Raw genomic sequence first — 19677 nt, forward strand, 5'->3', positions numbered from 1 at the left:
CGCGGTGCGCAGGCGCGCTCGGGCCGACCGCGGTGCTGCCCCCATCCAGTCGCTGCCCGGGGCCAGCGCCCCGTCGGCCCCCCCCCTCTGCACGCCGCTGGGAGGCGCGACCCCTGAGTGGTTGGCGCCACTCCCCTACGCCGGCACCCTCCGTCACGCCGGGTAGGGGAGAATCCCGCCCCAGGTGCCAGGGTTCAAGGCTCAGTGCTTGAGTGCACGGGATCAAGAGGCATTGGGATCGCTTCCCTGCTGGGACCACAACGTCTGCCAGTTAGGACCCAGTAGGCCCAATGTGGACATCACCGCCCAGTTGACCCTGCCCATAAAGGATGTACGAGTGTATAACCCTCCTTTCAGAACCCCCAGTATTATAAGGAAGGGGAGAAACAGACAAGAGACCAAAGTCAACTCTGAGTGGGCGAGTGCATAGGCCAGGACCAGTCTTGTAATGCAGGTGGGAGGGCAACTGAGCTGTGAGTGACCTCCTTGGTCAACTGCAGATCCCTGGCATTCTAGCTGATGACACCAGTGCGGAGGCCAGAGACCGCAGCAGTGGCGTGGTGCAACAAGGCTCACAGTGCCACCCGAGCTTCCACTGCCTCAACAGGTCTGGTGGGGCCCACCATAGAGCCACAGGTGGTCTCCCACATCGTGGTAGTCTGCTGTCCCCTATATAACCTGGCTCTGCAGCAGAACACAACCTTCATGAGGAAGACCTGGAGAAGCAGTACCTTCCTTGGATGAGGATATTCAAGGGAGAGTTGAGGAAGAGGCCGCTGAGGATCCGGAAGATGGAACCAGTTGGGGGTGAAGATGTGCAAGGGCTGGAGGGCTCGAGATGCCCTCATAATCTCCTGCTTCCCACTTCATGGAGTAGGTCCAGCTTGTTGTCCAACAGCGCAGCAACAACCCCGCTAAGTACAATGCCATGACCCCTCTGCGACCAGGAGATGAATGTTGCAGAGATCTTAATCATCAAGGTGCTGGGGCTGGGGAGCCCTTGTGTGCCTGCTGCCCAGTCAATACATGAGGGTGTTGACGACTCGCAATGAGGAATGGTATCTGATGCTCCTCAACTATTGCTTATGTCTGACTCCTGTCTGTCTGCTGCCAGCATGCTGACTCCCCGGCTCATGTGTGAGTGAGGTTTGGCCCTATATTCCTTTGTGCCTTTGTGCTAGAGGGGGATTAGGGGTGAGGGTCTAGGGTTCACTGAATCATTTTTGGGTCCTATAGCTGTGAATGAAATATTCGCAATGAATGGACCGAACTAGCTATCCAACAACATTGAAGGTCAGTGAGAACTGTGTCCGTATGGGGAGAAGCACTATGCCACTGGGAAGCGGGTTAATGAATATGAGTTAAGGTGGCAATCAACAACAATAATATTTAATTTAGTGTGATGTCCAAATGTCACAAGGAATAACGGCCCCAACTACCTGTGCCTAACTACGGCCGTGCCCACGCTGAGCCCCTACCATTCCCTACACATTTAGAATTTAGAACAGTACAGCACAGAACAGGCCCTTCAGCCCTCGATGTTGTGCCGAGCAATGATCACCCTACTCAAACTCACGTATCCACCCTATACCCGTAACCCAACAACTCCCCCTTAACCTTACTTTTTAGGACACTACGGGCAATTTAGCATGGCCAATCCACCTAACCCGCACATCTTTGGACTGTGGGAGGAAACCGGAGCACCCGGAGGAAACCCACGCACACACGGGGAGGACGTGCAGACTCCGCACAGACAGTGACCCAGCCGGGAACCGAACCTGGGACCCTGGAGCTGTGAAGCATTGATGCTAACCACTATGCTACCGTGCTGCCCTGTAACCTCCCAATATGTCAGGGTGTGTTTCCAAGATGCACATCAGAGGTGGAGGTGGCCTGCTGTCTCCCATGCCCTGTTGCCTGAGATGCCCTTGGCGGATGTCCTCTGGAGGACCGGGACCGAGAGGGCCACAGTCTATTTTTGGGTGGCACTGGTGTTGCAAGGTTACCCTGTTCTGCCTGCTGCCCCTGAGTTGTGCAGGTCTCAGGAAGGCGGGGGGGGGGGGGGGGGGGGGGGGCACTGGGTTACTCCATGGGATGAAGGGGCAGATTCAGTGAGCTCCAGAAGCCTCAACATCATCTGGTGCTGCCAGTCCTGGAGGCCTGTCATTGTCTGCACCTCGCAGTTGAACCCTTCAGCCATGATCCTCAGACATTCAGCCATAGGCTTCGAAGTTTTCCTGTCATAGATCTGACCTCTTGTCCCAGGCTTTCCACTGCAGACATCGCCGTTACAGTATTGGCCTGGGTGCCACACATTTCCGGAACCTTCTCCTGCGACAGAAGATCCAACAGGCCCTGACTCTCTGATCCCTGGTACGTTCCTGCCTCCACCTGATGTGTGGTGCCCACAAGGTAGTGACCCAGAGGCCCGCCTGTCAAGTTTCTGCGATGGTGGATTTTGTGGGTGAAGCTGTGACCCTTCATCCGTGTCCTCCTCAGAGATTTCCTTTGAGATGCTGTCGAGGGTAGGCAGTAGGGCACTGCTGGTGGATAAGCCAGGTTCTTTGAGTGATGTTCCTACAAGACAACTGAAATGGTACATGCCCTGGTCCAAGGTTTGGACTACACAGAATTCACTTGAGGCTGGTTATTTGGATGAAGTTGCAGTGGCTCCTCACTTTTCTCTCTCAGGCCCACTTCGCTCTCAGCACAGGCCCGCTCCTGAGTTCAGCAAATGGTCTCCATTTTTAGCGATGGGCCCACCTGCCACTGGTACAAGGCTCGCGGTGCTGGTAAGATAATCTTAAATTGCCTCTGGGTGGGTCGAGAACGAATTCTAGCACAGTGTAATGACAGTGGTTAGTGACAGGTCACTCTGACCTGCAACCTCTCCCTCTTCCCGCCTCCTATCCCTTCCCTTACACAGCTCAGTGGGCACAAAACCTGTGTTGAACATACAATCATAGAAAATGGAAGCAGGAGGAGGCCATTCAGCCCTTCGAGCCTTCTCCGCTATTCATTATGATCATGGCTGATCATCAAGTTCAGCGATGCCTCTTTTAACATTCTGGATAGGAATTTTATGGAAGGGGGGAAGGTGTCTGCTGTCTCTTGTTTTTAATTTCTGATCAAACCATTCCTCTTGAAAACCTTTTTGGAGCACTTGGGAAGATTTGCTCTGTCTGCAAGCTCCATCAGCTCGGCAGGTTAAAATGCGATGACAAACAATGGATTTTGGACCCAATCCAAAGGGATAATGTGGTAGTCTGAGAGGCAGTTGATGAATTCCTGGCCAGAATGGAATCAGTGTGGAAAGAGTAGTTACAGCTCCCAGTTCAGTGTAGTCTGACAGCATTATTTAAAATTACCGAAGCACTTGAAAGCATTCTATAAATACTGGAATGAGGGAGGACATTTCAAAGCGGATCCAAGTCCTTTCTTTGTTGATTTATCATTTGTTTTTCTTTTATTCTCTCTATTATCCCTTGACAGCAAGAGAATGTGCGTGTGCGAGGCAATTCCAGGCTTCACTTGCCTTTTCTCCTGATAGACTGATCAAATTGATCTTTGTGCTTCACAGCTCTTCAAAGCTCTCCTCTCCTCAACGGGGTACCTATTCGTATTGGAGTGCTTCTAAAATAAATATTTCCCTCCTGATGTCACACCCTCCCCTGACACACACGGCCGACTCCCACATCAACCCCTCCAGTGCAGCACCTTGCCTACTTTACGTTTCATCTGGTCAGGGAATCTTAACTGTCCAGACTTGGCAATGCTCTGTGCTCAGCTGATGTCCTTTGTGTCAGGACATTATCTCTGTTTGGATGTGTTCTTCCTACTGCCCCAGACCTCCTCTAAATGTAAATGTCGCCACAGATCCAGAGGACCATAGGGTGCTCCTCCCCATTGAAAGAGAGCTGACTGGTGGTGACGTATCCTGAAGGTCACCTCACCTCAGGCTAAGAACAAGGCTGAGACGGAAAGGCCTTCATGACTAACCTCAGCCGGTATGGGAATTGAACCCGTCGCTGTTGGCATCGCTCCACATCATGAATCAGTCGAACAGTCAACAAAGCTAACCGACACTGTCCTAATGCACTATTGGCCTACTATCATGTCCATCCTGACAATGCCAACCAAAAAGCAAATAGACTCTTTTTGACTGATTTGCTGATTGCCCAATAGCCTCTTTCTCCCACGTCCCATATTATTATAACTATGAAAAGTTTGCAATTTCTTTTTTTAACAAAATACCACTGTTGAATGCTCCCTCTGGGGATTTTTCTCCCTCAGCTGCTCATATCAGCATCTGGGAAATTAATCCTTAATTCCTCCAGTGATCCTGGAAAGTTAGCAACGCTATTGCACCTTTCCATTCCAACTCAGTTGCAATGGACCTTTATCAGGAGCTGGATGCTTGTCTGATTTTGCCCATGCTCCCAGGTCACACACACGGATGCAGCAGTTAATTGTGGCTCTTTACTGTATGCCCAGCAGGGAGCAGCCAACTGGGCATAGTTTATCTGGCTTAATTTTTGTTTTGATCCATACTGGGTTCAGTTCATAGATTGCTTCATGGATCATTTAACATTATTCGCAGGAGACCAGTGAGGGGGAATTTGAGCTGGCTTCTATTTAACACACTAGCTTTCTCGCCAGTGTCAAATTGCCTTCTGGAATGTAACAGAAAAAGTACAAATATCTGTGTTACAAAAAACGATCAGCAGCCTTTTGGTTCGATTTGCCTCCATTAGTGGCAGAATCGCTTATGCACCAAAGGTCTGGAGACTTGAGCATGGAATCTGGACTCATGCTCAAGTGCCTTGGGTGAGTGCTGCACAGTTGGATGTGCCATATTTTGTATGAGACCTTAAAGCAAGCCTATTTGGGGGCTGTGAAAATCCCTTCGCAGTTTTTTATAGAATTTATTTTTATTTTTTTTATAAATTTAGATTACCCAATTATTTTTTCCAATTAAGGGGCAATGTAGTGTGGCCAATCCACCTACCCTGCACATTTTTGGGTTGTGGGGGCGAAACCCACGCAGACACGGGGAGAATGTGCAAACTCCACACAGACAGTGACCCAGAGCCGGGATCGCACCTGGGACCTCAGCGCCGTGAGGCGGTTGTGCTAACCACTAGGCCACCGTGCTGCCCATTTTATAGAATTTATCAACGTCAAACATGATATGGTGGCATAGCAGTTATGTTACTGCACTGGTCATCCAAAGGTGCCTAGGTGTCACTGAGACAGTTCAAATTCCATTAGGCAGATAGAAATTAAAATTTGGTTAATAAAATAAAATAAGAAATAAGAAGCGCACCTCAGTAATGTTGACCACGAGCTTACTGGACTAACAAAACCAAATGGGCCATCTGATGTCAACTTAGGAACCTTAAAGGCACACTTACCCCAGTTGGCCTTTTAAGTCCTCCTCACTCGGGGTGGTGGCGCAGTGGTTAGCACTGCTGTCTCATAGTGCCGAAGACCCATATTTGATCCCCGCCTGGGTCACTGTCCGTGTAGAATTTACACATTCTCCCCGTGTCTATATGGGTCTCACCCCCAGAACCCAAAAGGATGTGCAGGATAGATGAATTGGTCATGCTAAATTGCCCCTTAATTGGAAAAAAATAGTTGGGTACTCTAAATTTATTTTTTTTAAAGTCCTCCTCACTAACATTGGTGGTGACTAGTCACACTATAGTCATATTCTTTAGTCCGTGTCCCTGACATCTCAATCACCATCCTCCAACCAACAGGATAGATCCACCAGAAGTGTTGGCAGATGAGAAGGAATTGCCCTAGAGTACAAAACATTGACTCCGGACTCCATGAGGTCCCATGACATCGGGTCATACATGGGCAAGGAATCCTCCTGCTGATTACCACCTACCACCCTCCCTCAGCTGGGAAATCTGTACTGCTCCATGTTGGTCACCACTTGGAAGATGCACAGAGGGTATCAAGGGCGCAGAATGTACTCTGGGTGGACAACTTCATTTTCTATCGCATCAAGTTGCTCAGTCGCACCAATATTGACTAACATAGCTGTGTTCTGACAGACATGGTTGCATCAGGTGGTGGGACAAGCAACATAAGGGTGAAACCTTCTTGACTTTGTCCTCACCAACCTACCTTTACATAAACCTTGTTGATACAAAGTTCCACCTTGACACTGAGTACACCCTGCATTGTGGTGTCCGACACTAGCTCAGCACTAGGCATCCACCATGTGCTGTGGGCCATCAGCAGCAGCAGAATTGGGTCACACCACATTCTGAATCTCATAGCCCGGCGTATTCCTCACATTAATCTCTTTACAATTAGTTTCCACCCTGTTCAAAGAGAATTATACAAGGATAGACAAGATCAACACAGTGAGACGTGAGATGCCATCCTGGTGAAGTGGCAACGCAGGATTACCTGAATGCTAAATAAGACCATAAGACATAGGAGCAGAAGACGGCCATTCTGCCATCCAGTCGGCTCCACCATTCAATGAGACCATAGCTGATCTGATATAATCCTCAACTCCACTTTCCTGCCTTATCCGCAGAACCCTTGATTTCCATACTGATTAAAAATTTGTCTATTTCCACCTTGAACATACTTAATGACCCAACCGTCTACAGCTCTCTGCGTAAAGAATTCCACAGATCACTAGCCCCTGAGAGAAGAAATTCCTCCTCACCTCTGTCTTAAATGGCTGCCTCCTAACTCTGTGATTTTGCCCTCTGATCTCAGACTCTCCCACCAGGGGAAACAACCTCCCAGCACCTACCCTGTCAATTCCTCTCAGAATTCTATATGTCTCAATAAAGTCATTTCTCATTCTTCTAAACTCCAAACCCAACCTACTCAGCCTCTCCTCATAAAAAAATCCCTCCCTACCCAGGATCAACCCAGTGAATCTTCTCTGGACTGCCTCCAATTCCAGTATATTTTTCCTTAGATAAAAGGACCAAAACTGTTCACAGTATTCTAGGTGTGATCTAACTAGTACCTTGTATAGGCTTTAGCAAGACTTCCCTATTTATATTTCATTCCCTTTGAAATAAAGGCCAGTATTCCATTTGCTTTCCCTATTACCTGCTGAACTTGCATATTAGCTTGTTGTGATTTATACACAAGGACCCCCAAATCCCTCTGAGCGATAGCTTTCTGCAGTCTTTCTCCATTTAAATAGTATTCATCTCCTTTGTTCTCCCTACCAAAGTGCCTAGCTTCACATTTACCTCCATTGTATTACCTCTACCAAGTTTTTGCCCACTCACCTAACCTGTCTCTATCCCTCTGTAGACTTTTAGTATTATTCTCACCACCTGTCTTTCCCCCTATCTTTGTGTCATCTGCACACTTAACAATGTTCATTTCCCTCATCTAAGTCATTAATATATATTGTGAATAATTGCGGCCCAGGCATTGAACTGTGGCAATCCACGAGTTGCCATCCTGAAAATACTCCTCTTATCTCAACTCTGTCCATTCTATGATATAGTCAATCCTCTATCCATGAAAATATACTACCCTCAGCATCATTGGCTCTTATTTTCTTGTTCTGTGGTGCGTTATTAAGCTCTTTTCAGAAATCAAAGTATATTACATCTACTGGTTCCCCTTTATCTATCCTGCTTGTTACATCCTCAAAACATTTCAATATATATGTCAGGCATGATTTTCCCTTCATGATGACATGCTGACTCTGTCTGATTATATTGTACATTTCTAAATTCTCTGCTGTTATGTCCTTCATAATGAACTTTAATATCAGAAGCAGCATGCGATGGACAGAGCCATGTGATGGACAGAACTAAGGGGTTAACTCAAAGGTCTATGCATCTGTCACATCCAGTTGTGAATGCTGTTGGATCAATAAACAGTAATCAGGAGGACGAGGAATTAGCTCAGAGGCAAGATAGTTTTGTGATTGAAAGGTTGTTTCCAGTGGGATCTGATGTGTTGGGTAAGCTGGGTCTGCGAGGACTGCATTTACTGTAGCAGTGAGAGAGACAGGCTTCCAACACTTGAAGAAATGCAACTTGATTTTATTGAACTCTTAACTATCATACATACTTTAACTGACACTATGCTTAGTTGACTGGAGACCTGAGGCTAACCTGACCAGACTATCTTACTAGCACATGGTGTAAGTTCTAATTGTTTCTCATGGGCTCTGACTGTCTCAGAGGCCGCATCCCAAGAGAGCGGGAAAACTAGTGCCCTCTGGCTTTATCGTGGTCGTGTCCTGTCTGGTGATTGGCTGCTGTGTTCTGTGTGTTCATTGGTCATCCTGTGTCTCAATCACTGCCTGTCTGTGCACCATCATATACTTGTGTGTATATTATGACATCTCCCCCACTTTTTTTTTAACTTTAAAAACAAATGTGTATAGGTCAATAAATAGTGAGTGTGTGTGTGTGTAGGAGCCTGACTATATACACAGTATGTGAACGTATTTACATGGGGAGGTGTCTAGTGCAGATAGAGGGCAGATAACAAATTAGGAAGAAACAATATGTACAGATGTGTAAATGGATCACAAGGTAATGCAACATTCAGTCTATAAATTCAGTCACTGTGGCGGGCGACGAATTCTGGTTGACCGCCTCAAGGGTGGGACAGGCCAGCGGACAGGTCGAAATCGTAGCAGCGGAGTTTGAGGAGGATACGTTGTAGCCGTGGTGTCATATCATTGAGGTATTTTTGGATGATGTGAACCAATGGCCTGTGGCCCGTCTCGACCGTGAATTTGGGGAGTCCATACATGGAATTTGTCAATCCCTGTGAGGAGGCCCAGGCATTCTTTTTCAATCTGAGCATATCGTTGCTCAGTAGGTGTCATGGCTCCAGATGCATATGCAATTGGGGCCCAGGAGGAGGATTCGTCCCACTGGAGGAGTACTGCCCCAAAGCCAGCCTGGCTCGCGTCGGTGGAGATCTTTGTCTCCTGGGCGGGGTCGAAAAACGCCAGTACCTGGGCCTTGGTGAGTTTCACCCTGAGCTCACGCCACTCTTGCTCATGAGTGGGGAGCCACTGGTAGTCTGTAGTTTTTTTTAACAAGATTGCGGAGAGCTGTGGTGTGTGATGCAAGGTTGAGGATAAACTTCCCAAGGAAGTTGACCATCCCTAGGAAGCAGAGGACTGCCTTCTTGTCCTCCGGGGTCTTCATGGCATTGATCGCCGACACTTTGTCTGCATCTGGCTACACACCGAACTGTGAAATATGGTCGCCAAGGAACTTTATTTCTGCTTGACCGAACGAGCATTTGGCTCTATTGAGGATCTAGGACTCAATACTGGCTCCCTTGTTTTATTTTTGGTACAAATCAATGATTTGGACTTGAATGAAGGTGTAAGATTAAGAAGTTTGCAGATGATACAAATATTGGTCGACAACGAAGATTTCACTGAACTGGCCAGTTGATAGGACAGTGGCAAATGAGCAGTTCAATCTGCTACAATGTGTTTGGGGAAGGCTAACAAAGCAAGGGATTACACAATAAATTTGAGAATGTTAAAAAGTGTAGAGGAACAAAGGGATCTTGGAGTGCATTTTTAAAAAATGTTCATGGGGTCAAGGACCCGGGTTCGATCCCGCCCCTGGGTCACTGCCCGTGTAGAGTTTGCACATTCTTCCCGTGTCTACATGGGGCCACAGTCCAAAGATTAGATGAATTGGCCATGCTAAATTGCCCCTTAATTGGAAAAAAGAATTGGGTACTCTAAATTTATAATACAAAAAAATATTTCATGGTATATGGGTATCGCTGGAAAGGCCAGCATTTGTTGTCCAGCATTAATTGCCCTTGAACTGAACGGCTTGCTCGACCATTTCAGAGGGCAGTTAGGAGCCAACCGCATTGCTGTGGATCTGGAGTCACATGCAGACCAGGCCAGGCAAGAATGGCAGATTTCCTTCCCTGAAGGACATTAGTGACCCAGATGGGTTCTTACGACAATGGTTTCATGGTCATCATTAGACTTTTAATTCCAGATTTTTATTGAATTCAAATTATACTAAACTGGGATTTGAAACTGGGTGTATGGGTCGCTGGATTATTAGTCCAGTGACAATACCACACCTTTCTGTGCCATTACGTTTCCATGATTCTACAGCTAAACAGGCAGACAAGGTGGTCTCGAAGCAAAGGAGAAACTTGGTTTTATTAGCCCAGATATAGAATAAAAGAGCAGGGAGGATACGCTGCAACTATTTAAAACACTTGTTAGGAAACATCAGGAGTACTATATCCAGTTCTGGTCACCACATTATAGGAAGGATGTATTTGTAGTGGAGAGGGCACAGAGGAGATTTACGAGGATATTGCCTGGATTGGAGAATTTTAGCAGAGAGAGAGAAAGACAGGACTTAATGTTTCTGGTCGACAATCTTTCAATAGTGATGGAAGGTGTTGTCGACAGCAAAAAGGAGGATGGATATGAATTTTGGAGGCTGGAGTCCGAGACCGAACCATCTCAAGCTGTTTAATTAATGGCCTTCCCTCCAGCAAAAGATCAGAAGTGGGGGTGCTTGTTGATAATTGCACATCGTTCAATTGCATTTACAGCTCCTCAGATTCTAATGCAGTCCATACTTTGGCATTTGAAGCCCTTATTATTGAAACCACGCGGCCCCATCTGTGTCTCAACACCTGCCAACATCTATCTCTGGAACAACACCACCACAACACAGATATAATTGGTCATCCATCTCAATTCACTCTGTGAGTTCTTGCTGTGCACACATTGCCTGTCATAATTTGGTGACGGTTCCACTTTAGAAATAATGAATTGGCTGTGAGGTGCTTCAGGATGTTTGAACAGTGTGACAAGGCTCTGTATGAGCTCTTTCTTACAGATTGTGTGAGATCAACTGGGAACCATTACTGGAAGGAAGGACAGCGGACAGGCAATTGCAGCATCCAAGGAATGAATAGGTGAACTCCAAAAGTTGTTTATTCCTATTTGGCGCAAGAATAGAAGTAGAACCGTGGCCAAACCATGACTCACACGGGAAATTAGAGATAGATTCAAAGAAGAGGCATACAAATTAGGAAGAAAAAGCAATTGATCTGAGGATTGGTAACAGCTTAAAATTCAGCAAAGGTGAACCAAGGGATTGATTAAGAAGGGGAAAATACAAAATGAAAGTAAACTATCGGGGAACATAAAAACTGACGGTAAAGGTTTCTATAGGTATGTAAAGACAAAAAGGTTGATAAAAACAAATGTAGGCTTCATACAGCCTTAAACGGGGGAATTTGTAATGGGGAACAAAGAAATGGCTGAGGAACAAAATTTGTACTTTGCTTCTGTCTTCATAAAGGAAGACATGAATAATGAGCTGGAAGTTCTGAGAAACACAAGTTTCAGTGAGAAGCTGAAGGAAATCAGTAAATAAATAGTTTTGGGGAAATTAATGGGATTGAAGGCGAATAAATCTCCAGGGTCTGATAATCTTCTGATAATTAAGAGAAGATAATTAATATTCAGTAAGACCTTGGTGTCCTCGTGTCAGTCACTGAAAGTAAGTGCGCAGGTACAGCAGGCAGTAGGGAGGTAAATGGCATGTTGGCCTTCATGGCACGAGGATTTGAGTATAGAAATAGAGATGTTTTACTGCAATTCTATAGGGCATTGGTGAGGCCACACTTGGAGTACTGTTTGCAATTCTGGTGCCCTTATCTGAGGAAAGTCTGCAGCAAAGGTTAACAGGCTGATTCCTGGGATGGCTGGACTGTCATATGAGGAGAGACTAAATCAGTTAGGACTATATTCATTGGAGTTTAGAACAGTGAGAGGGGATCTCATGGACACTTACAAAATTCTAACAGGATTAGACAGGGCAGATTCAGAAAGAATTTTCCCGATGGTGGCGGTGTCCAGAACTAGGGTTCATAGTTTGAGGATAAGGGTGTAAATTAAGAGAGGTTTTAGGACTGAGGTGAGGAGAAAACGCTTCATCCAGAGTGTGGTGAATCTGTGGAATTCACTACCACAAAAACTAGTTGTGTAATTCAAGAAGGAATTAGATATAGCTCTTGTGGCTAAAGGAATCAAGGGATATGGGAGGAAGGTGGGATCAGGATATTGATCTTGATGATCAACCATGATCATAATGAATGGTCGGACAGGTTCGAAGTGGCGAATGGCCTCTTCCTGCTTCTATTTTCTATGCATGTTTCTATGTATTGTTGAGAGGAATTACTTTTAATTTCCCATAAGAGTTAGTTTATTTCCTTTGCCTCATTCATGTGCAATATTATTTTTCTATTTATTCTTGGGACGTGGGCATCCCCGGCTGGACCAGTGTTTATTGCTCACCCCTATTTGCCCTTGAACTCAGTAGCTTGCTCGGCCATTTCAGGGGGCACTTAAGAGTGAATCGCCTTACTGAGTCATATGTAGGCCAGACTGGGTAAAGACAGCAGATTTCCTTCCCTAAAGGACGTTAATGAACCCGATATGTTTTTATGACAATTGACAATGGCTTCATGGTCATCATTGGACTTTTCATTCCAGATTGTTATGGAATTTAAATTTCGCCATCTGCAGTGGTGAGATACAAGGTTGGGTACCCAGAACATTAGCATGGGTCTCTGAATTACTAGTCCAGTAACAATACCACTATGTCAGTGCCTCCCCTCCATTGTTCAATTATTTACATGTTTCCATGGCCTCTTTAAATCTTTGTCATTGTGGGGGAGGGAGGAAATCAGACCCCAGTTTAGGTGCTGGGATGTGCATGATGGGGCCTCTTTCCCAACTCTACTGGTTTGGGAGAGCTGGGGTTGGGGTGTAAAAGGAGGATTTCCTCACCTATGTGTTTCTGGTGGACGCTTACAGGAGTGCACGAGATGTGGGGAGTGGGGAATGTGGTGGAGTGAAAAGCTACAAATAATAAACTTGACTCCCCCCAACCACAAAATATCATGCAGACAACCCCTTTGCACTCTGTATATGCAGGCTGAAGAAAACCATCTTGACATAAACTTCCTTGGAAGATCATGGCCAAGATCCAGGGTTTGAACCCCAGAAGGCCCATTGTGCCCTTGCTCACCTGCCTCTTTTCACTGCATATGCCTACCACTGCTGTACCCAATGACTGGGCATGAGGAACCTCCCCCATCAGGTCGACACCCCCCCTCCCCTCACTCAAACTCGTGTAACCTTGTTGGCAGCACAGATGGAAGTACCGCCCTGCCTAATTCCACGCAAAAAAACTCACAATAAAAGAGCCATAAAGAGATTCCTGTAGTTCTTCAAAGGTTGGATAAGCTTCACATTCCATAAACTCATTACAGTTCTGCTGTATGGTTGAGGAAGGGTGAAATAAGACTGGGGAGGCCATTGTACAAGGAAAGGACCATATAGGACGATGTCTAGGGTTGGCATGAGTCCAGCTTTGGACTTGGCCGTGTGGCAACTTCGAAAAGATAAGTTAGACGAAAATTTCCAAAAGATAAGTTAGACAGAAAAAAGGAAACCCACATTTACATAGAGGCGTAGGTTCAGAGATAAATATTGGCCAGGGTAACAAGTAGAACTTTCCCACTCTTCTTCACTAATGCGATGGGATCTTGTAGTTCCACTTGAGAGGGAAAACAGGGCCTCAATTTAATGCCTTACCTAAAAGATGGCAACCTCGACAGTACAGCCCCACCCACCCCCTCCCCCGCCCCCTCAGTACGGCACTACAAAGTGTCCACCTAGGTTACGTGCTTGTGTCTCTGGAGTGGGACTTGAACGCACAACCTTTGAACTTGGAAGTGAGATTGCTGCTGACTTAACCAATGCTGATAATGAAGCATGATCTATCCATTTAAAAGACTGTGAGAGAAAGCTGAGGCCACCCTGATCTCTGTCCTGGGTTGAGTTGGCATTATTGAGAATGTTAGGGGTAAATGTTCCACATATATCCTTCCAGGCGCAAGATGAGGCATTCTTGCCCTCTCAAAATCCTGTGCCTTTTGGTCGGAGTGTTGGATTTATTGTGAAACATTCTTTTACTCCCAACCATGTGAAAGAAAACAGCCCTGGGGGCAAATTCCAACATCACAGGCTGGTGCATGTGAGTTTTTCTCCAGCAGTATTTGAGGTCAGTTGAATGTGTCGTTCCAGTTTCCTGGCTTTTTTGTTAGATTTACGTTTTCTCTCCATCTTTCTCTTCCCACAGACTGCTTCCCACCACGCATCCGCCTCCAGCCGGGAGGGCGGGAAGCTTTGGACTGGCGACACCTCTATCGTCTTCAATGCCATTCTGCAATCAGCTGGCGGGACTTGAGACTTGAGCAGGGTGAGTCGAACTTGGTCCTTTTTTGTCTTTTCTTTCTCATCCCTGCTTCCCACCCCCAAGATGTATGAAACCTTCCACCTCTATGTCAGCCCAGACCCATTCGGTTTGGGTTCGTTAGTTTGTCGGTGCCAGCTGAAGATTTATCCAAGTTGTCCAATCATGGTGGCTAACTTCAATGGATGGACCCTTCCCCCTCCCTGCCTCCTCAGCTGCACTCCTGAAGCTGGTGGTTCACTCAGTGACAATCAGAGCAGGCCCTCGAGCTGATTTTGCCCTTCCTGACATTTGAAACTAATTGTCAGAGGGGTCACTTACCTCACTGAGGTCAACTGAGTCACCGCATTGTGAAATAAAAGCATGGCAGCTGTCAACTCTGCATGGTATGGTGTCACATTGTGTGATGCATTTGTTCATTGAATCATCGAGTAAGACTTCCCCTCTATACCACACAGCCCTGACCAAGGAAGACTTGATGCTTTGACATTGGTCGGTCGAGGACCCCTTCCCACTCACTGAACAGATTAGGTTCGTGACAAAGGTTGACAACTCAGGTCACCTCACGTCACTTCACACAAGGAAGTGCCTCGAATATATGACAAGTTAAATTTGGCTCCTGTGGCTTTATTTTGACAATCTCCCATCTCTGAGATGATCAGCTTCTGAAGCCAGGCTTGAGGTAGCGGCTGTGTGTCAGGACAGCCGATGCTTCTGGCCTGAGCTGATTTTCTCATTGAAACCTAATGTTACCACAGCTCACTTCGAAGATTCAATCATCAATATTTCATAGAACATTCTTGAATATAATTGGCTGAGCAATGTAACTACTCGAAGGTCAGACTTTCGCTCCCTAACTCGAGAGGAAATCCCACCTTGGATTGGCTTCCAGCTCTATAGTCCAAGTAGTGTTAGCCAGGAGCAGGTAAGTCCAAAGTTGGATGTCTCAGTGAGGGAGGTGAGTGGCTGGATTCAAGAGGTGGGTTTAAGAAAGTTGGAGGGGAATGGCTTTGGTAGGGTGCCTCTGATTAGCGCAGGGGAGCCACAAATGTGATTCCCCCTCCCCCATCCCACCGTTTACCATCAACTAAAGACACTGGCCTTTGTGCAGGCTGTGGGCCTCTCCACTCCGCCATGGGTAAAACACTGGTGGCAACAGGATGAGGCCATTAATTGACCACTCAGGAACCTCACTAGGCTGAAGGCAGGCTGGCCACCTGACACATCCCCTGTCCACCGTTGAATTTAAGGCAGATCAGGGGCAGGAGTGAAAGTGACAGTAATACCACCCATTGGATGTTACTTGCCACACCAGCACCCCTCCTTCAAACCCACCAGCTGGGGAGTGTAAAATCTAGCCCAATGTTTAAGCCAAAACTACCATGTTCAAAAACTACTTTTATTTTGTTTATTCTCACACAGCCAACTTTTAGATTTGTATTTCTTCCCAGCCCCCGAACCTTTTCTTTGACTGTCTGTCTCTCTCTGTACCTCTGATGTCTCTCTCATCCTCTCACCTCCTCATTCCCTGCCTCTCTCTTTCTATCTCTCACTAATTGCCTGGAAAAAGTATGGTGAAGAAATGAAGAATGACACATGGTGTGTGGGCAGAAAGAAGTCAGGATTGAACAGTTGACGTGTGATGACAGATAAATAATCTTGGACTTTTGCTTTGTTCTATTTGGGAATGGGGGAGGGTTGGGGGGGTGGGGTTAGAACTAGCCATCAGCTGCCTCAATGGCTTGAAGAGAAGCTATTAGTAGATCTGGGGAATAAGTGTGCTTAACGGGTTGAGTGGCCCTTTCTGCTTCTATGCTTGGTGACTCCAAATAGTGCAACAGTGCATAAATGACTGGTGTAAATTGGGTTAGGGAAGGAGAACACATGGGCAAAGCTGTGCTTGGTTCTCTAAATAATAGCAGCACATCCAAAGGTATCTTGCAACATGTTTGCGCATCCCAAGATGGTAGCTATCAAGCAATAACCCAACAACATTTCAGCTGTTACATCACTCCTCTAAGAATAGAGTTTTTACACTGCCAATCTTGAATAGCTGTACATATTATTAGATTTGGCGTTGCTAAAAGCCAGAATCAAATTCATAGCATGCATTGTGGTCCTACAGATTGGGGGTTTAGCTAGCATTGCTGCAACAACATAAGAACATAAGAACTAGGAGCAGGAGTAGGCCATCTGGCCCCTCGAGCCTGCTCCGCCATTCAATGGGATCATGGCTGATCTTTTGTGGACTCAGCTCCACTTTCCGGCCCGAACACCATAACCCTTTCTTCCTTTATTCTTCAAAAAACTGTCTATCTTTATCTTGAAAACATTTAATGAAGGAACCTCAACTGCTTCACTGGGCAGGAAATCCCATAGATTCACAACCCTTTGGATGAAGAAGTTCCTCCTAAGGTCAGTCCTAAATCTACTTCCCCTTATTTTGAGGCTATGCCCCCTAGTTCTGCTTTCATGCGCCAGTGGAAACAACCTGCCCGCATCTATCCTATCTATTCCCTTCATAATTTTATATGTTTCTACAAGATCCCCCCCCCCCCCGAATCCTTCTAAATTCCGAGTACAGTCCCCGTCAACTCAACCTCTCCTTGTAATCCAAACCCCTCAACTCTGGCATTAACCTAGTGAACCTCCTCTGCACATCCTCCAGCACTAGTATGTCCTTTCTCAGGTAAGGAGACCAAAACTGAACTCAATACTCCAGGTGTGGCCTCACTAACACCTTATACAGTTGCAGTAGAACCTCCCCAGTCTTGAACTCCATCCCTCTCACAATGAAGGACAAAACTCCATTTGCCTTCTTAATCACCTGCTGCACCTCTAAACCAACTTTTTGTGACTCATGCACTAGGACACCCAGGTCCCTCTGCACAGCAGCATGTTTTAATATTTTATCATTTAAATAATAATCCCTTTTGCTGTTATTCCTACCAAAATGTATAACAACCCAGCTGTCCTTATTTCCAACTGGTGTTATGACAGGCCCCAGGTGAGGATCCCCAAAAGTTGCTGATCCGAGTGAGGCCCCTAAATTTGTCACCATCTGGTTGAGATACCTCACCAATTGTAACAAACTCGGGTGAGGAAGGTGACTGACTCCATGGTCGGGATTTAGCGGCCGTATTAGCCGCGAGAGCATGGGATTTGCGTCGGTGGGATTTCCAATTAGGATCTTCCCAGGCCCTCCCCGATGATGCGATCAAGTTAACGCCCAGAGAGGGTGCTATTATAAGGAGTCCACATCGAGCTGAAGAGGTTGAGTCAAAGGAAAAAGGTTTACTGCAACAGAACAAGAGTACAGAGCAGTTACTCCACTATAGAGTCATAGAGTCACAGAGGTTTACAGCATAGAAACAGGCTCTTTGGCCCAATTTGCCCATGCCGCCCAGTATTTCCACTAAACTAGTCCCAATTTCCCACATTTGGCCCATGTCCCTGAATACCCATCTTACCCATACAACTGTCTAATTGCTTTCCTTACCGCCTGCTCCACCTGTATGCATACTCAGGGACTGCTATACGAGGACACCCAGGCCTCGATGCACATTCCTTTCTCAATCTATATTCTTCAGTCAATAATCTGCCCCCCAGTTTTTGCTTTCAAAGTGGATAACCTCATATTTATCCACATTACACTGCATCTTCCATGCATTTGCCCACTCATTCAGCTTTTACAAATCACATGGCAGCATCTCTGCATCCTCCTCACAGCTCACCCTCCCACCCTGCTTTGTGCCATTCACAAATTGAGTTCAAGTTGCACCACGGCAAATATTACAATCTGGAATTGAACGTTAATCTCAATAATGATCACAGAACCAACATCAATTGTGATGACAACTCATCTGATTCACTAACGCCCTTTAGGGAAAGTAATCTGCCACCCTAGTCGGGGCTACATGTGACACCAGATCCACAGTATTGCAGTTGACTCCTAACTGCCCTCTGAAAAAACCTAGTAAGCAGTTCAAGGCCAGGGCTGCCCACATCCCAGATTAGCAGGGACAGGCTCATCCTTAGCCAGTCTCTGGACGATGGTCATCCACCCCACGCACACTTGTCAAGATGACGCATTGGCTCACTCATGTGCGCCCTTTTGACCTCTCTTCCTCCTCCTCCTCTGACGTGGGTCGATGGCTGTGACCGCACTAGCAGCTCCGTTACCTGTGAAGCCACAGGCATCAAGCCACGTGTTAACCACTTTACAGCACAGAATATTGCGCCAGTGATACAAATAAATCATTTTAGATCCATTACAGCAGTTTTTATCATGCTGAAAAATACTAATATTTCAGCAAGGCCTCGCAGCTACACACTTATTCATTTCATAAGATACTCAAGTCTGACAATTTCATTTTGGTGACAAAACGTAGAAGATCAATCATTTTATTTGATCGTTGGCATTTACAATTGAACATAGCTAGCATTTAAAGGAAAATTACATTTTGCTGAATCGCCCTGCAGATCTGAATCCTATCAAGGGAGACATCCCCACCATACTAATATTTCTCTCATTTTTCTGGCCCGCTTTTGATGTACTATTTTATGTGAATTTGTGGCCTGAGGATGGGGGTGGTGGTGGTAGGGGCTAGATGGTAGGGGGATGGATGCAGGCATGGGGTGGAGCTAAGTTCACCCACCTCAGAAGGCGAGCCAAGGGCTAAGGCCCTCTTTGGCTCATCAGGACTCTCGGTTGTGTTGAAGACTCTCAGACCCTCTGGACCTTGCATTCCTCACCCCCTTTCCACCCCACCTGCTCCCCATGTCACCCCCATGCCCTCCATACCAACTCAACGCCATCCCCACATCTCTTTATCGTCCCCATTCCAACACATTTCCCCATTACCGCCCCATGGCCCCTTCGTATCCTCCATGCCAGCTCAGACTAACCAATGGCACTTCCAAGTGTACACTGTGTACAAAACCAATGAGCCATATTGTAGCGATGGCATGAGTGTAACTGCTGGACATTAAATCCTCCATTCATAGATCTTATTTTGAAATTAAACCTACTACTTTTACAGCCTTCTGAAAATGTCAGTCTGACAGTATCAATAACAGGGGCTTCAAAAACATCACACCCCTTAACCTTGTGCAAATAAACACTGAGGCATTGATAAAAGGGATCACAGAAAGAACAACTTAGAACCATTCAAAGATGTTAACCAACAGTTCAGCAGTTGTCGAACCAGAACCCTCTATTGAGCAGATTCTTTTTATATGGCTGGGCTCTTAGTCAAGCATTGAGGCCACTGAAAGAATTCTTACACCAATTATCTTGAATTGGCATGTGGGCCACAAAGCACCATGGGAAATAGATGGGGGGGGGGGGAATGAGTTGGAATTGAGGGGACATGGGATA

The 19677-nt window shown here is 46.3% G+C and overlaps 1 protein-coding gene across 8 annotated transcripts in view; it reads left to right on the plus strand.

The window, feature by feature from the left end:
* The window catches only part of LOC119971491 (RNA-binding Raly-like protein), a 1731169-nt gene that overhangs the window by 1061427 nt on the left and 650065 nt on the right, over window positions 1–19677 (plus strand). For all 8 annotated transcript variants that reach the window (XR_005461849.1, XR_005461852.1, XR_005461853.1 and 5 more), the window contains exon 4: window positions 14184–14303. Coding sequence is in view for 1 of the 8 variants with exons in the window: in XM_038807076.1 (XP_038663004.1) it covers window positions 14184–14303 (120 nt within the window). In the remaining 7 variants the exon portion in view is untranslated. The remainder of the gene's footprint in view (window positions 1–14183; window positions 14304–19677) is intronic.

This window comes from Scyliorhinus canicula, chromosome 9, assembly GCF_902713615.1.
Source record: "Scyliorhinus canicula chromosome 9, sScyCan1.1, whole genome shotgun sequence".
NCBI lineage: Eukaryota > Metazoa > Chordata > Chondrichthyes > Carcharhiniformes > Scyliorhinidae > Scyliorhinus > Scyliorhinus canicula.